At 45.0% G+C, this 16,103-nt stretch overlaps 2 protein-coding genes and 1 long non-coding RNA gene across 5 annotated transcripts in view; 1 reads left to right on the forward strand and 2 right to left on the reverse strand.

Moving 5' to 3' along the window:
- Window positions 1-291: 291 nt before the first annotated feature.
- On the reverse strand, window positions 292-11,819 carry LOC124872383. Its single transcript, XM_047372314.1, has 5 exons — window positions 8,805-11,819; window positions 8,332-8,553; window positions 6,430-6,773; window positions 5,633-5,820; window positions 292-1,213 (listed from the first exon to the last, which is right to left on the reverse strand). The coding sequence occupies exons 1-5, from the start codon at window positions 11,677-11,679 to the stop codon at window positions 793-795; spliced, it is 4,050 nt and encodes a 1,349-aa protein (XP_047228270.1). The 5' UTR covers window positions 11,680-11,819; the 3' UTR covers window positions 292-792.
- Window positions 11,820-12,232: 413 nt separating this feature from the next.
- Window positions 12,233-12,890, forward strand: LOC124872385. Its single transcript, XR_007039276.1, has 2 exons — window positions 12,233-12,358; window positions 12,439-12,890. It is a non-coding gene; the product is annotated as an uncharacterized LOC124872385 (long non-coding RNA).
- Window positions 12,891-14,023: 1,133 nt separating this feature from the next.
- The window catches only part of shroom3 (shroom family member 3), a 79,232-nt gene continuing 77,152 nt past the window's right edge, over window positions 14,024-16,103 (reverse strand). For all 3 annotated transcript variants that reach the window (XM_047371997.1, XM_047371998.1, XM_047371999.1), the window contains one exon: window positions 14,024-15,069. In XM_047371997.1, coding sequence (XP_047227953.1) covers window positions 14,725-15,069 — 345 coding nt within the window. In that variant the 3' untranslated portion in view covers window positions 14,024-14,724. The remainder of the gene's footprint in view (window positions 15,070-16,103) is intronic.

Here is a 16,103-nt window from a genome sequence, read left to right on the forward strand (position 1 = left end):
AATAATTGATCTCTGTAAAACTAGTTCCTCATTGTTTGGTTGTTTTTTGGTTCAGTTGCAGAAAACTAACCCTTGGAGGATGTGAAGCTCTTCTGAATGAATTCATGCGTTAACCCGAGTGAATGCATGAAAAACAACGGCTTGAGGTTTCCCTGGTTCATCTAACCTGATTTACCTGAACGGGTCATTACCTGACTATATACAGATGAGGTAACTGAGCCATTTGAATTTACTGCATTGGAGCAGGAACATATTTAAAACATGCTGAGACGGCAGCTGGGAGGAGATAAGTATTGGTTTGCATAAATTTATTCCATTAATAAATGAAATCTGATTCTTTAATGTATGAATAGAGCTTTGAACATAATTTTAATGTAAAAAAACAAGTCAGTTCCTGACTTATCCTGCATTTTTTCATGTGTTTAAACATCAAAGTTTGCCCAGGAATTAATGAACAGATTTTAATAATATTCAAATGTCAGGTAGAAATGTTCATCAACAGAGGCTTTTTAGAGTCTTGATACTCAGATGTTTAAGCTACAAACCCAAATTTGTTCTTATCAAAAAAAAACAAAAACAAAAAAACGATAAATCCGGCGGCTTGAGCCGGAAGATCCAGAACTGAAGGCCTTACGTGTGAAGAAAGGCAGGTAGGAACACGTCTGGTTGCACAACAGCTGAATGCACATCGAGAGGCAGAGAGGGTTAAAATACAGGGATAATAAACCGGTTCTGGAAAACGGCCGAGTTCCAGAGTTCAACAAGCTGAATCCAACAGTCAAAGTGATGCTCCTAAAACTGATGCTGAGATTTCTGTTTGAAGAACTGAGCCACGGATGAAGATCTGCTGACTTTAACCATCTGCGCCACAGTCAGTGGTCTCTGACCGGAGGAGGCCGAGGAGAAATGGTGGCGCAGGCCCTGGCGTGGCTTCGGAGGCTTCCAGCCGGGCTCAACACTCCCCACTTCCTCAGTGAGAGCAGCCCGAGGCGGCGCTCCCAGCAGCTGCAGGATCTCAGGAGATCTGTCACTCAGGTACTGCCAAGGCTTTTTCCCCGCCGTGTCCCTCAGCTTCACGTCAGCCCTGAACCTCTTCACCAGTAAGTGGATTATGTTTTTGTGACCATGGATGGCGGCGATGTGGAGAGGAGTCTGACCGCCCGTCGACTTGGCGTTCACGTTGAAGGTCAGGCCACTCTTTTGGACTCCATACCTGAAACCAAGAGCAGAGAGAAGCTGAAGCGTCACACAAGCATTCAGTCCCTCCAAGCCTTTTTACAATCTGATGGTCCAATTTAAAATGACATCTGGAACAAGGGAGAATTCACCAATTATATAAGAGGGCTTGAGTGGAGTAGTGTTGAGCAGTCATCATCTACCTGAGGCAGGAAGTTATCTGAGAATAGAAAATCAGGATTCCTCATGGAAAAGTCACAGTAACAGCAATCAGAGTGAATTCAGGAGCACCTTCACCTAACAAAAATATAAACTAAAACCTTTCTAATTATTTAATAAATTCCATGAATCAGAATTTTTTTTTACCAATATTAGCTTTTCATCTTCCTAAAAGACCACCAGGTTTAAATTTCTTGGTAGTTCAAAGAGTCCATGAGACCAATCACTGTAACAAGGTTCCCATAGTCCACAGCATCACAGATCCTCCACCGTGCTCAACAATGTTTCACAGCAGATTCACTTGGAGAGCTTGTTGCCGAAAAGCTCCATCTCTATTTGGTCTGACCGGAGCTCACAGTCCTAGTCAAAGACCCAGTCGAGTTGAACTAACTCCAAAGTTTATGTTTCTGATGATGCGACAGAGGAGACCTTTTCCTGGTGTGATTCCCTATCAACCAGTAAGCATACAGATAGTGTCTACTGGTTGTTATGGTGACCCCACTGTTTGCTGCAGGTCTCCAACAGTGAGCTTTGTAGATGTTTCCCCTCCCTTTCCATCCTCCTCTGTGTGGTGGAAGATAAACATGGCTCCTCGTTAAACATTTTAATTTCTACTATGACTCTAGATACTCGTTTAAGTTCTCTTGTCTTTGCCATTTTGAGTAGTGGTGAGAGAAATGGGCTCCTGTGTCACAACATATCTATACCCCATGGAAACAGGAAGCTATAGATTGTTAAATAAAAGTTACTAGATACCTGGATCAATTTAAAAGGTGTAAAAAATATATATGTTTGATTGGTTGGATTTTTTGCTTCATATATGAATGAATTCAAAGTAAAGGTTGGATTTTTCTGAATTCTTTTTTATGAGATAATTTTGCTGCAATAAAATATTAATTAATAAATTTTTTAAAATATGTTTCAGTAAAATCAACTGGAACCCATCCCCTAAGTCTGATGTTCCTCACCAGATGTTCCTCACCAGCCCTCACTTCCAAACCCAATCTGGCTGCGTCACCATGAACAGAAGTTACAGTTGCAGGGAATAAATTGTTTACGTGATCTTCTATCAGTTTGTATCTTCACACGCGATGCTGCCCAGCCTCTATCAAGTTAACATGTTTTTGAACAGTTTGGATTGAATAAAATGCTAAAAACATAGTTTGCTAAGATCTCCTGTTGCAGTGGAAGGAAAATGATCCACGGTTTTTAACATAAAGATCTGTAAAGGGCGACGAGCCCGTTGGAGTATAGAAATGCTTTTAAAAAGATAACAGATAAGGGGTTAACTTTGTAATACTGCTTCAACTCACATCGTTTCAGTCACTTAGAGTTAATATTTCATGAATATGTTGCTCTTTTATTCTTTTTTGGCTAAGCACAGAAATGAAGGAAAGGAATCGCTGGTGATAAAGATTTTTCACCAATAAAAAACATCCAGCTCTCAATCTTTTCAGGAACAGATTTCCCAGCAAGTGAAGCCCCTAAATGACACAGTGCAGCACTCGGAAAATCTGGAATCCAGGTCTGGGTGGCTTGTTTGGAAACTTTGACAGAAAACCTCTCAGCAGTTTAGCACAAAACCTCTGTGTTGGGCATGGGAAAAGTGGGGGAGGGTGGAAAGAGTAGTGGAGAGACAAAAACAGGAACGATTAGAGAAAATGATCAGAAAAATAAATATCACAATGGTTTTCGTCCCAGCCGTGGAACACTGGACCAGCTCTATACCCTCTACAGGGTACTCGAGGGTTCATGGGAGTTTGCCCAACCGGTCCACATGTGTTTTGTGGACCTGGAGAAGGCATTCGACTGTGTCCCTCATGATGCCCTGTGGGGGGGCGCTCCAGGAGTATGGAATCGGGGGCCCTTTATTAGGGGCCATCCGGTCCCTGTACGAGCGGAGCAGGAGTTTGGTCCGCATTGCCGGCACTAAGTCGGACCTGTTCCCGGTGCATGTTGGACTCTGGCAGGGCTGCCCTTTGTCGCCGGTCCTGTTCATAACTTTTATGGACAGGATTTCTAGACGCAGCCAAGGGCCGGAGGGGGTCTGGTTTGGGGACCAGTGGATTTCGTCTCTTCTTTTTGCGGATGACGTGGTCCTGCTGGCCCCCTCTAGCCAAGACCTACAGCATGCGCTGTGGCGGTTCGCAGCCGAGTGTGAAGCGGCTGGGATGAGGATCAGCTCCTCCAAGTCAGAGGCCATGGTACTCGACCGGAAAAGGGTGGCTTGTCCTCTTCAGGTTGGAGGGGAGTTCCTGCCTCAAGTGGAGGAGTTTAAGTATCTCGGGATCTTGTTCACGAGTGAGGGAACAATGGAGCGGGAGATCGACAGACGGATTGGTGCGGCTGCCGCAGTAATGGGGGCGCTGTCCCGGTCCGTTGTGGTGAAGAGAGCTGAGCCGAAAAGCAAAGCTCTCAATTTACCGGTCTGTCTACGTTCCTACCCTCACCTATGGCCATGAACTTTGGGTCGTGACCGAAAGAACGAGATCCTGGATACAAGCGGATGAAATGAGCTTCCTTCGTAGGGTGGCCGGGCACTCCCTTAGAGATAGGGTGAGGAGCTCGGCCATCCGGGAGGAGCTCGGAGTAGAGCCGCTGCTCCTCCACATCGAGAGGAGCCAGTTGAGGTGGCTCGGGCATCTATACCGGATGCCTCCTGGACGCCTTCCTCGGGAGGTGTTCCAGGCACGTCCCACCGGGAGGAGGCCCAGGACACGCTGGAGGGACTATGTCTCTCGGCTGGCCTGGGAACGCCTTGGGCTCCCCCTGGAGGAGCTGGAGGAGGTGTCTGGAGAGAGGGACGTCTGGGCGTCTCTGCTGAGTCTGCTGCCCCCGCGACCCGGTCCCGGACAAAGCGGAAGACGACGAGACGAGACAATTGTTGTCAGAGGAAGAGTCTGACAGCAGGGTGAGATTAACCCAAAACACTAACCAGCCACCCACATAAATGACTCCGATGACAAAAGCTTATTTTAAGAAGTAACACCGTAATACAACCCAATTCAGAGTCAGGTCCTGAACCAGGCAACACTCACATTTCATCCTTTAACATCTTTAACTAATGGCAACTTTTAATTAAACCCAAACTAAATGCCTTCAGAAACAGCCAATAAGCAGAGTCCAGCTGTGTGTGATTTAACCTCAGTCTAACTGCAGCCGTTCTGTTTCTGGCCTCAGAGGTTCTTTAGAGAACATCAGAGGACAACCGGCATCACGAAGACCAAGGAACACAGCAGACAGGTCAGGGAGGAAGTTCTGGTTCAGTTTAAAGCTGGGTTAGGTTCTACAACAACATCCCAAGCTTGGAACATCTCCCAGAGCTCGGATCAATCCATCATCTGGACATGAAGAGAGGATGGACCACCTGCAGAAGAGGCCCGTGGTAACACTGGAGGAGCTGCAGAGATCCACAGTTCAGATGGGAGAATCTATTCAAAGGAAAACTATTGATCATGCAATCCACAAATCTGGCCTTTATGGGAGAGTGAAAAGAAGAAAGCCATAGTTAAAAGAAAGCCATAAATCCTGTTTAAAGTGTTCTACAAACCATTTCTACAATTCTACAAGCCCGGAAGAAAACCTTTTAAAAGCTGCAGAAGATCTGAGACTGGGATGGAGGATCACCTTCCAGCAGGACAACCACCCTGAACATACAAGCAGAGATACAATGGGACGGCTTAGATCAAAGCAGATTCCTGTGTTAGAATGGCCTAGTCAAGACCCAGACCTAACTACAAATGAGAGTCTGTGGCAAGACTTGAAAAGAGAGGTTCATAGATTATCTCCAAAAGATGAAGCCTAGATGTTCAAAGCTGCAACAGGAACTGTGGTGAAAGGAGGTTCTAAGTATTGACTCAGAGGGGCTGAACACAAATGCACACCACACTTTTCAGATTTAAATCAGTAAAAAATGCTGAAAACCTTCAATAATTTTTCAGTTTTGCACCACGTTGTACTGCTCTGAGGTTGTAACGTGTCAAAATGAGGAACAACTGAACCTTTTTGATATGTTCAAATACAAGCTGAGCAAAAATGTCTAATGAAATGTTAAAATAAATGTTCAGCATCCTTTTGTTTCAAAAAGTGTTCCAACATTTCATAAACATTTCATAAACTGGACCTGTAGTTCTGGACACATTTCAAACCAATTACTTTGTGCAATCCAAACTATTTCATCTCAAAGTGAAACTTGCTTCAGAATCCAGACCTTCCAGTTTCACAGAGAGCCGCTTACCCCATAGTGTTGAGGACTCGGTAGTCACCGTGTTTGGCGATCCAGTGGAGCACCGTGAAGCCAGTGATGAAGTCTTGTCTGTTGAGCAGCGACGTGTCCTCCCTGAACAGCGAGTAGATGTCCGGCCAGGCGCCCGCTGCCCCCTTCACCATCCAGGCATGCTCCTTGGCTTCCAGAGGAACCGGCGACTGTTGACGAGAGCAAACGCACTTTAAAAAGCTTTTTATTCCAAAAGCTTTAGATTTTTAGCTTCTAAATAGTCACAGTGCATGCTGATTGGCCAGATTGGCACGTCTGTGGGTTTTGTGACCAATCAGAGCAGACCGGGCCTGTAAAATGCTGGAATCTTACATCGTTTGTTTTTCTGTTGGAGTCCATATTTCAACCATCAGCTGTTGATTTGGGGAGAAGAATTTGGAGGAAGTCCTCCGTCATGAAACAGTCCCACAGCATGATGCCGCCACCACCATGCTTGACAATTGGTACTGTTTTCTTTGAGTTAAAAGCCTCACCTTGACTCCTCCCAACATAATTTGTGTCATGGTGACCAAAAAGCTAAATTTTCCTCTCGTCTGATCATAGAAAGGAAAAAAATGGTTCAAATAATGAATTAGAAAGGCCCAAATTAATCGGACATGTTCATGATAAGTGGTTTAAAATGTCCAACCAGTCCAGGAATGTGTGTGTCAGAGACTAGGTGCTCATGGTCAAACTAAAAGAAATCATCCTGCAAAAACACACAGAGTCTCTGCATCAACATCCAGTGTGAAGAAATAAATATGCTGTTTTGGTCCCACCTGTCCGGCATTGAGAGGTTGATAGCTCCTCCGGACCTCCTTCCTCCCCTCCCCCTCCATCCCAGCGACGGGGCTGGGGCTGCGAGGCGGCGTGGCACAGGATGACAGGGAAGAGGATGACAGTTTGTGGGGAAGGCTGAGCGAGGAGGAGATCCGGTGCAGACGTTCCAGCCTGGCAGCCTGGATTCCTCTACCAGGATCCTCCTGGTCCAGGTCGGTTTCCAAGCTGCGGCACACCCGGCTCCTCAGTCGGATGCTCATCCGCTGAGCTGCCGATGGGTGGTGCTGCGCGTGAAGGGAGTAGATGGAGCCATCACTGGACTTCCCATCGTCATAGAGACCATCTGCAAGATGGAGGAAACTTCTATCAAATAACCTTCAATTCTGAGGTTTCTACAAGTATGAAAGGATTTTTTATATCATAAACAAACATTTTTAGGTTTTATTCTTGTTAAGTTAATTTAAAAATTGCCTTTTACATCTCTGCAGGCAGCCCAAACCAAAGATATTTCCCAAATGTTTTTTAATCAAACATTTATTCTACCAATTCGGGCCGCAGCTCTAAAGCTGCACACAATATGTTGCAAATATATCATTATGGTTATTAAACCTCACTGCTGCAGATGCTCACACCGGACCCAAATATTATTGCCTACATTTGCTAAAGGTCACAGAGTGATGGAAGCACAAATGAGAAGGAGAGGATTGAGGAATCTTGCATCATCGCATTATTTCCCAATATCATGCAGGCCTATGCACCACGTTCCAAAAAAAGATAGGAGAGACCACTGAGCGAATGCTGCGGTGATTGGGATCATAATTTGGTTTAAAAGTAGTAAAGTGTGTTTGAGGAGAAACGATGTTCAGAGGAATTCCAGATCAGAATCCATGAGTTCCTGTTAGAAAGGTTGGAATAGGTCTCCTTCTACAGGGTCGGAGATCAAGAAATCTGGACATGCTTCAGGTAGGAACCGAAGCCGTGATCTGCGATCCTTTATAACCGAGCAGGGATTCCTCAGGGGAACATCTACAAAACTGTTCTCTCCAGAGGAAGCCTGATGTTAACCTTCTCCAGATGTGGCGTCAGCTTCTCTGGGCTCTGAGGCATTTGAGACGGATCATCACACAGTCAGAACCAGGATCCTGGTCGGTTTTCCACATGTTTTTAAAAATACTGACCAAGAATGGATTTCTATTTACAAAATAAGTTCAAAAGTATTCATACTCCGTGAACCTTTGCCACATTTTGTCACATTACAAACTTAAATTGATTTTATGTGATAGACAAGCAAAGGGAAATAATGCATGATTTCCACGTTTGAAAAGTGAGGCCTGAATTTATATGCCCCCCCCGATACCCCTAAATACAATCCAGCACAACCAACTGAATTTCCAACCCCCCACTGGGACACATGGAGATGGCAGCGTCATGATGTGAAGCTAAATACAGGAACACCATGAAAGAAAACCTGTAAAAGACTTGAGACTCAGGGTAGAGGTTCACCTTCCTGAAGCACAACAACCCTAAACATACAGCCAGAGCTACAGTGGAATAGTTAAGATCAAAGCATATCCATGTGTTGTGGTCTAGTCAAAGTCCAGACCTTAATCCAATTAAGAATTTAAATTTTGCAAAGAAAAATTGTAGTTTCTAGATGCTCAAAGCTTGTGGAGAGTTGCAGCTGTAAGTGAAAGGTGGCTCCACAAAGTGTTGGACCAGGATGGATGGACTAACCTTCCACTTTACAATCACGGGCTACTTGTTGTTGGTCCATCACATAAAACGGCGATAACACACTCAGGTTTATGACACAATGTGGAAAGTTTAAGCTTCCTGCAGCTCCGCCTGAATAAACATAAACACCTGCCTGTTTTCTTCTCAACTCTGGGTTCAGATCTGACCTGTGGACGTTCCTCTGGATGTGAACTCCTCGTCGTCCTGGAGATGGTCACTGGAGCGGTACAGTGGGGACAGCTGGCCCAAAGGCTGCTGGTCGTCATAGAGATTCCCCATAGACTGGTGCAGCGGGGTTTTCATGATGGAGCGAGGAGCCGCAGGTTCTATCTTTGTTCTCTTGGACTCCTGCAGAACTTTCTGGGATTCTAGTGCAGCCACAGGTTCATCTGCCACCCAACAAACACGTAAACATTCATCCATAAAATGATTATGGAATACATGTTAAATCAGAGACATTTAGCAGATTGTTCAAAATCAAATAAATTGTAAAAAAGAAAATAAAGAAAAACTCTGAAAGACCTTCAGAAGACCTGGACAATTTTTGATCCAGAATGTTTCAGGACAATCCAGATCAGAGGAAGGAAAAGAGAAATAAAGAATGAACCAGGGGTGAATCTTTACAAGACAGCTGCTGTACCTGCTCTGGTGCTGCTGTCCCACCCTGAGTTTCTGGAGGAGCCAGATGAAGGCTGGTCATTGATGAAGAACCTCATATCAGACGGAGGGTTGAAGACGCTGCTATGACTGGATGACAGCCTCTGGCTCTGATTGGGCCCCGGCTCCAAGGCCTGAGCAGGACGTTTGTCAAGGTGATGCTCAGACTGCAGCCCCTGAACGCAGCGCTGTGCCTCTGAAGGTAGACTGCGTCTCAAAGACTCCTCCGGGACCGATCCAGGTTCCAGAATGGGTCTGAACTCCAAGGGCTCCTGAGAGGCCAGAACTTTAACATCTGAGTCCTGGATGTAAATCTGAGGAACCTTCTTCCCTGAAAAGGAGGAGGTAGGAGAAGTTGAGTCTGTGATGCCGGGTGAGGAGGCAGAAATGGCCCTCCCCATGTCACTGAGAGGGTCATTCAGGGGACACTGTCCTCCCGCCGAGCCCCGTTTGATCGGGACCTGCTCCACATCCTCGTCTTCATCCTGAGAGACAGCCGATTTGTAGCTCTGTCTCTGTCTGAAGCGGCGGGCTGGAATCTGATGGACCGGAAGAGGGGCGTCTTGTTGAGGGGGCTCATGTCCTCTAAGTGGTTCTGGGTCAGGGCCCTGCTGAGGGATCTGCTGTCCCCTGAGTGGTTCTGGAATGGGGTCGTGATGAGAGATGTTCTGTCCTCTGGCCCTCCCCACGTCATTGAGAGGGGTATTCAGGTGCCACTGTCCTCCTGCTGAGCCCTGTTTGATCGGGACCGGCTCCTTATTCTCTTCATCGTCTTCATCCTGAGAGACAGCCGATTTGTAGCTCTGTCTCTGTCTGAAGCGGCGGGCCGGAATCTGATGGAGCTGAGGTGGAGCGTCCTGATGAGGGGCTTCATGTCCTCTGAGGGGTTCTGGGTCAGGGTCCTGATGAGGGATCTGCTGTCCCGTGAGTGATTCTGGAATGTGGTCCTGATGAGAGATGTTCTGTCCTCTGACAGTTTCTGAGACAGGGTCCTTATAAGAAGTCTTCCTTCCCCTGAGGTGTTCTGGATTCTGAGGGATCTGCTGTCCTCTGAGAGGATCTGGATTCTGAGGTATCTGCGGTCTTCTCGGGGGTTCTAGATTCTGAGGGATCCGCTGTCCTCTGAGAGGATCTGGATTCTGAGGGATCTGTTGTCCTCTGAGAGGATCTGGAATCTGAGGGATCTGCTGTCCTCTGAGAGGATCTGGATTCTGAGGGATCTGTTGTCCTCTGAGAGGATCTGGAATCTGAGGGATCTGCTGTCCTCTGAGAGGATCTGCATTCTGAGGGATCTGCTGTCCTCTGAGAAGATCTGGAATCTGAGGGATCTGTTGTCCTCTGAGAGGATCTGGAATCTGAGGGATCTGCTGTCCTCTCAGTAACTCTGATGTGGGGTCCTGATAAGAGATTTTCTGTCCTCTGATGGATTGAGGGACAGGGACCTGATAAGGAATCTGCTGTCCTCTCTGGGGTTCTAGATTCTGAGCGACCTGCTGTCCTCTGAGTGACTGGGGTATGGGATTGGGAGGAGAGCTCTCCCAACCTCTGAGGGCATCTCTGCTGGGGTCCTGATAAGAAATATTCTGTCCTCTGATGCGTTCTGGGACATGGCTGATGATATTCCCTCTGAGCAATCCGGGGATGGGATCCTGATGTGGGGTATCCCATCCTCTGCTGGATGGTGGGTATGGACTTTGATAACGGATCTGCTGTCCTCTGACAGTTCCTGGGAAATGATCCTGGCGGTTGATGATGTGTCCTCTGAAGGGTTCAACAATGCGGTCCTGATGAGAGGTCTTCTGTCCTCTAAGGGGATCTGGGACTGGATTCTGATGAGGGATGTGCTGTCCTCTGATCGGTTCTGGGGCATGGTCCTGACGGCTGACGATATGTCTTTTAAGGGGTTCTGAGATGGTTCCCTGATGTGGGGTATCCCACCTTCCGACAGGGTCTGAGACATTGTCCTGACGGTTAACAATATGTCCCCTGATGGGTTCAGAAATGTTTTCCTGATGTGGTGCGTCAACTCGTCTAATGGGTACATGAGCTAGGTCCTGATGAGGGATCTCCTGCCTTCTAGCAGGTTCTGGTGTGCAGTCCTGACGGTTGATAATATGTCCTCTGATCGGTTCATATATGGGGTCCTGAGGAGGGATCTGTTGTCCTCTGATTGGGTCAGGGATGTAGTTCTGATGTCTCACAGCTGGAACACCAGTAATGGGGACAGATACCCGCCTGTTCTGTCCCTGTTTGTTGCTCTGATCAGCGGCAGGAGTCTCATGAAGTTCTGGAACCTCGTTTCCTACCTGAGCGGGTCTACCTACAGGTTCAGAACTGAGCTTTTCCCTCTGCTGCGGGCTGGAACTGGTCTCCACCAGGTTGTTCTTCGCCACCATGATCCCTCCCGTAGGTAGGGCCGATGTCCTCTCAGTGTGTCCCGGCTGGGCGAGGCTCACCGCCGGGGAAGAGCCGGCTCCGACAGGGCAGGGCTCCGCGGAGTCTCTGCCCGATCCTCCTCCGGAGACATATCCTCTGAACTTCTTCCTGAGGACTACGGTGGACACTCCGTCGATCTTCGTCACAGTTGCCACGGAGTTAACGAACTTCTTGAAGAGTTCTCGGTTCCGGACCTCATCCGGATGGTCCCGCAGAAAAGGCTTGAAGTGGAGCAGCAGCTCGGTGTTTTTCACCAAACCCCCGCAGCTCTGCAGGAAAACTAGAACCGAGTCCAGAGTGAAGTCCGTGGCCATGCCGGAGTTCGGTTGAGTTTCTGCAGCCTGTGGGAGTCTCAAAGGTCGGACAGTTGTTTCTAACAGCCCATCTAAGCCCCGCCCACCGCAGGTATTTAACTCCTGCATTCCAGCAGGTAACCCGGATGTCCAGGTGTATTCATCTGGTTCAGCGTTCACATTTAGGTCATTGCAACGTTTTCTTAGAATTGTGGAACATTTATTCAAAATCCCCGCAGCCAATTTCAATTCCTCTGAAAACAAATAAATTCAAGCTTTAGTTTTTGTCAGAATTTTCTATTTTGTTTCAGGTTTGTCTTCCTGCTGTTTTGGGTTTGTTTCTGTTATGTTCTGCCTTCCTTTATCCGGTCCCGGGACATATAAACAGCGCTAAAATTGGAACTGATTACTGCAGCATTGTCTTCAGGTCTGCCTAAAAGGTCCATCAGGCAACTGGAGCTGATCCAGAACGCTGCTGCCATCGTCCTCACTAGAACTAAGAAGGTAGAGAGCATCAGCCCGGTTCTAAAGTCCTCCCACTGGCTCCCTTGACCTCAGAGAATGGACTTTAAAATGCTTCTGTTAGTTTATAAACCACTGAATGGCTCAGCACCAAAATACATTAAAGATCTACTGCTGTTTTATCAACCTTCCCGGCCATTCGGGTCTTCTGGTTCCAGTCTACTCTGCATCCCCAGAACCAGAACCAAACATGGAGAAGCAGCATCAAGTTCTTCTGCTCCACTAATCTGTAACAAACTTCCAAAAACTGCAGAGATGCTGAATTCCTGGGTTCTCTGAAATTAAGGTAAAAATCCATTTATTTAGAGTTGCTTTTGTAAATTGTTAACTAAAACACCTTGTTAAAAGTTTCTGCTGGGGTTAAAGGTCAATTAGGATTTTCCACCTTGGAAGAGACAGCATAAAGGACCTTGCTGTTCACAGTGAGAAGACCCCTCCCAGACAGACCGTGGCTCTCCTAGATGAAGTTCGGAGGTCGGGACAGAGCACCAGGAACTCTCGGGCTCTTGGACCAGGTGTTGAGATTTAAAAAAATATTCCCCTCTTATCAAGACACGTAATGGGTCAGAACAGTTCTAAGGAATTGCCTCCTCCCCAGGGAGAAACATTTCATTTTTTGTTGAGAAAATATGGTCCTAAGAGCATCGAGTGCATTCATTCATTTCAGTCTATAGTCCAACTTTTCTTTATCATGCCACAGCAGTACTTCATGGGTTTCTGTCACTGCAATTTACTCTTTTTATCATCTAAAGCACTTTGAATTATCTTGTTGCTGAAATGTGCTCTACACATAAAAATAAATTGCCTTGAAGTTCTGTTATTTTTACTGGCTTGTTTTTAATAAGCATAACTACTAAGCTGTTTTTGAAATCTCTTAACATAACTAAAACACTTAACCAAATTAATTCATCTATTTTTGTGACAATTATGTTGGAAAAGTAACCAAAAATATTAAGACACAATTATTATTATTATTTTTTCAGCTTTTCTAAACCAGCATTGGATAAACCCATTCATCCCATCCAACCTGCAGCACCATAAGGTTGGTTGAGATACACTGAACTGGTAAAAACTGCTCATTTTTCTCCACAGGCTATAATGAGGTCATCTTTGGTGCCCCATATTTATATTCGAAGTTTGAACGGGTCACAGAACTTTGGACTTTACCTGACTAGAGTGGCATTTTGATAACTTTTACAGTTTTTACACAATCCTAGTTTAAGTTTTCAGGTTTTTTACAGATTTGATCACAGAATGTTGAGCTTTATGTGTGATGGTGTCATTTTAAGTTTAAACCCTATAAAATATTCAGAAACCTTTTAATTGAAACTGCTTTCATGGCCACATGTACACTTTATACGCTAAAATGTAAATATTTATGTCTACTTTCACCCAGTGTCTCCAACTGCTATTAGACTTCCAGGTTTCTGTCAAACCAGCTTAGAGTGCAGAGAGACACACCTGAGCTCTCATTCACTCCCATTATATTTCAGTTTAAACTGTAATTAAAGGCGGCCTTTAACCTGTCAGTTCTCCCACATAAAACACTGCAGACACATAAAAATATACACTTGGACCCACGAGAAGGTTCTGAGACTCACGGTTCAAGAGTTTCAAGAGTGAAATCTTTATTTTTCTGTCAGTGACCGTTTGTCTGGAGCTTAAATTGTGATTAAAGCTCCAAACAGCATCTCAGCATTTTCTGGTTCTTATTTTGTTGATCATCAATCTTTATTTCTCTGATAATAATCCATCATTAATTTAGTTCTAAAGTCTTTATTAAGCTACCACCAGGATGCTGAGATATGTTGATGCTGCATTTAAATCTAAGTTGAGTTAAAACCAACATCAATAAAAAGGTGAATAAAACATGATTTAAATAAGGTTAACCAACCCATTTATAAATCCAAGTGTTTCAGCTTTCCAAGGAACACCGGAAACAAAAGCGGGATAAGCTGAAAAAGTGCTTTTATTGGACAAAAACTTCAGGCGGAGATTAAATAAGGAGTCGTGTTGCTTCTCTGAAACACATTTTCACAGCTGGAGGGACATGGAGGAGAATTTCAACTAGTCAGTCGCTGTTCTTTGTTTTTCTAGGACAAGTCTGAGATTTTCTGGAACATGGAAAAGCCTCTTAGAGGTAAACAACCTGTGTTCAGGGTTTCACATTGTCCAAAATTAAATATCTTTGGGAACCGTTTTCCTTTATAATTCTTCATGTTATTTTGTTTACTTCAAAATGGACCAGAATTATTTTTTAGAGGTTATGATAATTGTTGTAAAACATATGGAACATCAGTGTGCGGCGGCAAATCTTTGAAAAGCACAAAGGGTTCAGTTGTTCCTGCTGCTGGGATGTGAGCTTTCAGCCATGAAGTCGTTGATTGAGAGTGAAAACAGTGGTCAGACTGCTACAAAGTGCAACAAGCTGCGTACAGACAGACAGCGGTGGCAGTGTTACAGTTCAACATGGTGGTGGTGATTACAGACGCTCCTCTGCTGTGCTTCAAAGTTCCTGAAATAACAACTCAGTCCTATACGTTTTGGTGCAGTTCATTTTTCTCGAGGTTGGCTGTACATGTACATGGGGTTTAGAAGGTCAGACCTGAAGCTCCGTCAGTTTGAGTTTTTAGGGAGTATGTTCTCTTAACATCACAGTGATGTCACAGTGGTGGACCTGACGGAGTGACCGGGGCCTGGGGTCGTAGAAGATGATGCTGATCCTGGCGACCAACCACCAGCCTCCGTCGGCATGCTCTCAGTTAGTCGGGTCAGCTGCTCCTCCCGCTGCCGGATGAGGTCATCCAGGTGCCGCTGGCGAATCAGAAGCGAGGGTTTGGCGCTGACAAAGTGGCGGTAGTCCTGGAGTTGTGCTTCAGTGAGGTAGCTGGACAGAATGGCGTTGACCACACACTGCCGCCGGTCCAGGTTCTCCTTCAGCTCCCGGGCGTCTTCGGTTTGACGAAGGAGCAGAGAACGTTTGTGATGAAGGGAGTCCTGAGGAGGAGGAGGAGCAAGAAAATATCTGTTACCTCATGTGGGTTCAAAATATTCCTAGAGCTTTTCTTTGGCCTTTGGCTTCTTTTGTACTCGGGTTCAGTCCAGTTCCAATTTTCAGAGGAACTGTTTTTATTTTTGAGCTTTGAATCATTTGATGTAAAAAGAATCAAGAGATGAGCCAGAGTTGGATCAGCCGAAAATGGAATATTTCAAGACAAAATTAAAGAAATATATATAAAATAAATATTACAACACCTCTGAATTGATATCATTCCTAACATTGTTTTTGATGTCAGTGTTATTACCACTGTTTTGCTTCTTTTTAAAATAATATTTGAGATAAAATCAGCCGCTTTTTGCTCATTTCTCTGGTTCCACATATACTGGGTGTTAAATGGGCTCCCTCTAGTGGCACCCAGAAGAAATGTTCTCACCTGGTTCCCCAGTTTCAGTAAGGATTCAAAGCGTCTAGCTGGGTCCACCTCATTGGTTCTGGTTCCTCATATTACTGATCAAATTGCCAGTAGAGATCTATATTTATAATCTCACTGAGATAAATTATGTTTCTGTTTTTTACCTGACTTTATATTAACAACTAAATGTAATTCTTTTTTATGCCTTCTAAAGAAAAACTAAAAGTGTCGATATTCAGACCATAAATCAACCATTTAAACTTGTGTTGATGATCCAGCTGATAATCTCGGTTGTGTATCTACACTTTAATGGCTTTAATCTAATTTCAGAAGTCTGATCTTTTTCCAGTGTGTGCAGTTTAATTGCCCTTCATATTTATAATAATGTGTCTTATTTGGTCCAATTACGTTCTTCCAGAAACATTTTATATCATAATTTGTTTTGAGTAGAATATTTCAGTTGAATGCCTATTGAAATGAGAGATTTCTATATGTTTAAATCTACTTACATTACCATATTTATGTTAGAGATTTGTTACATTCTACCGAAACTACAGTTTCCGTTCAAACTGATCTCTTAAACCGAGTATAAATTTAACCTGAGATATTCAGAACTTC

Source organism: Girardinichthys multiradiatus, chromosome 8 (genome assembly GCF_021462225.1).
Source record: "Girardinichthys multiradiatus isolate DD_20200921_A chromosome 8, DD_fGirMul_XY1, whole genome shotgun sequence".
NCBI classification, from domain to species: Eukaryota; Metazoa; Chordata; class Actinopteri; order Cyprinodontiformes; family Goodeidae; genus Girardinichthys; species Girardinichthys multiradiatus.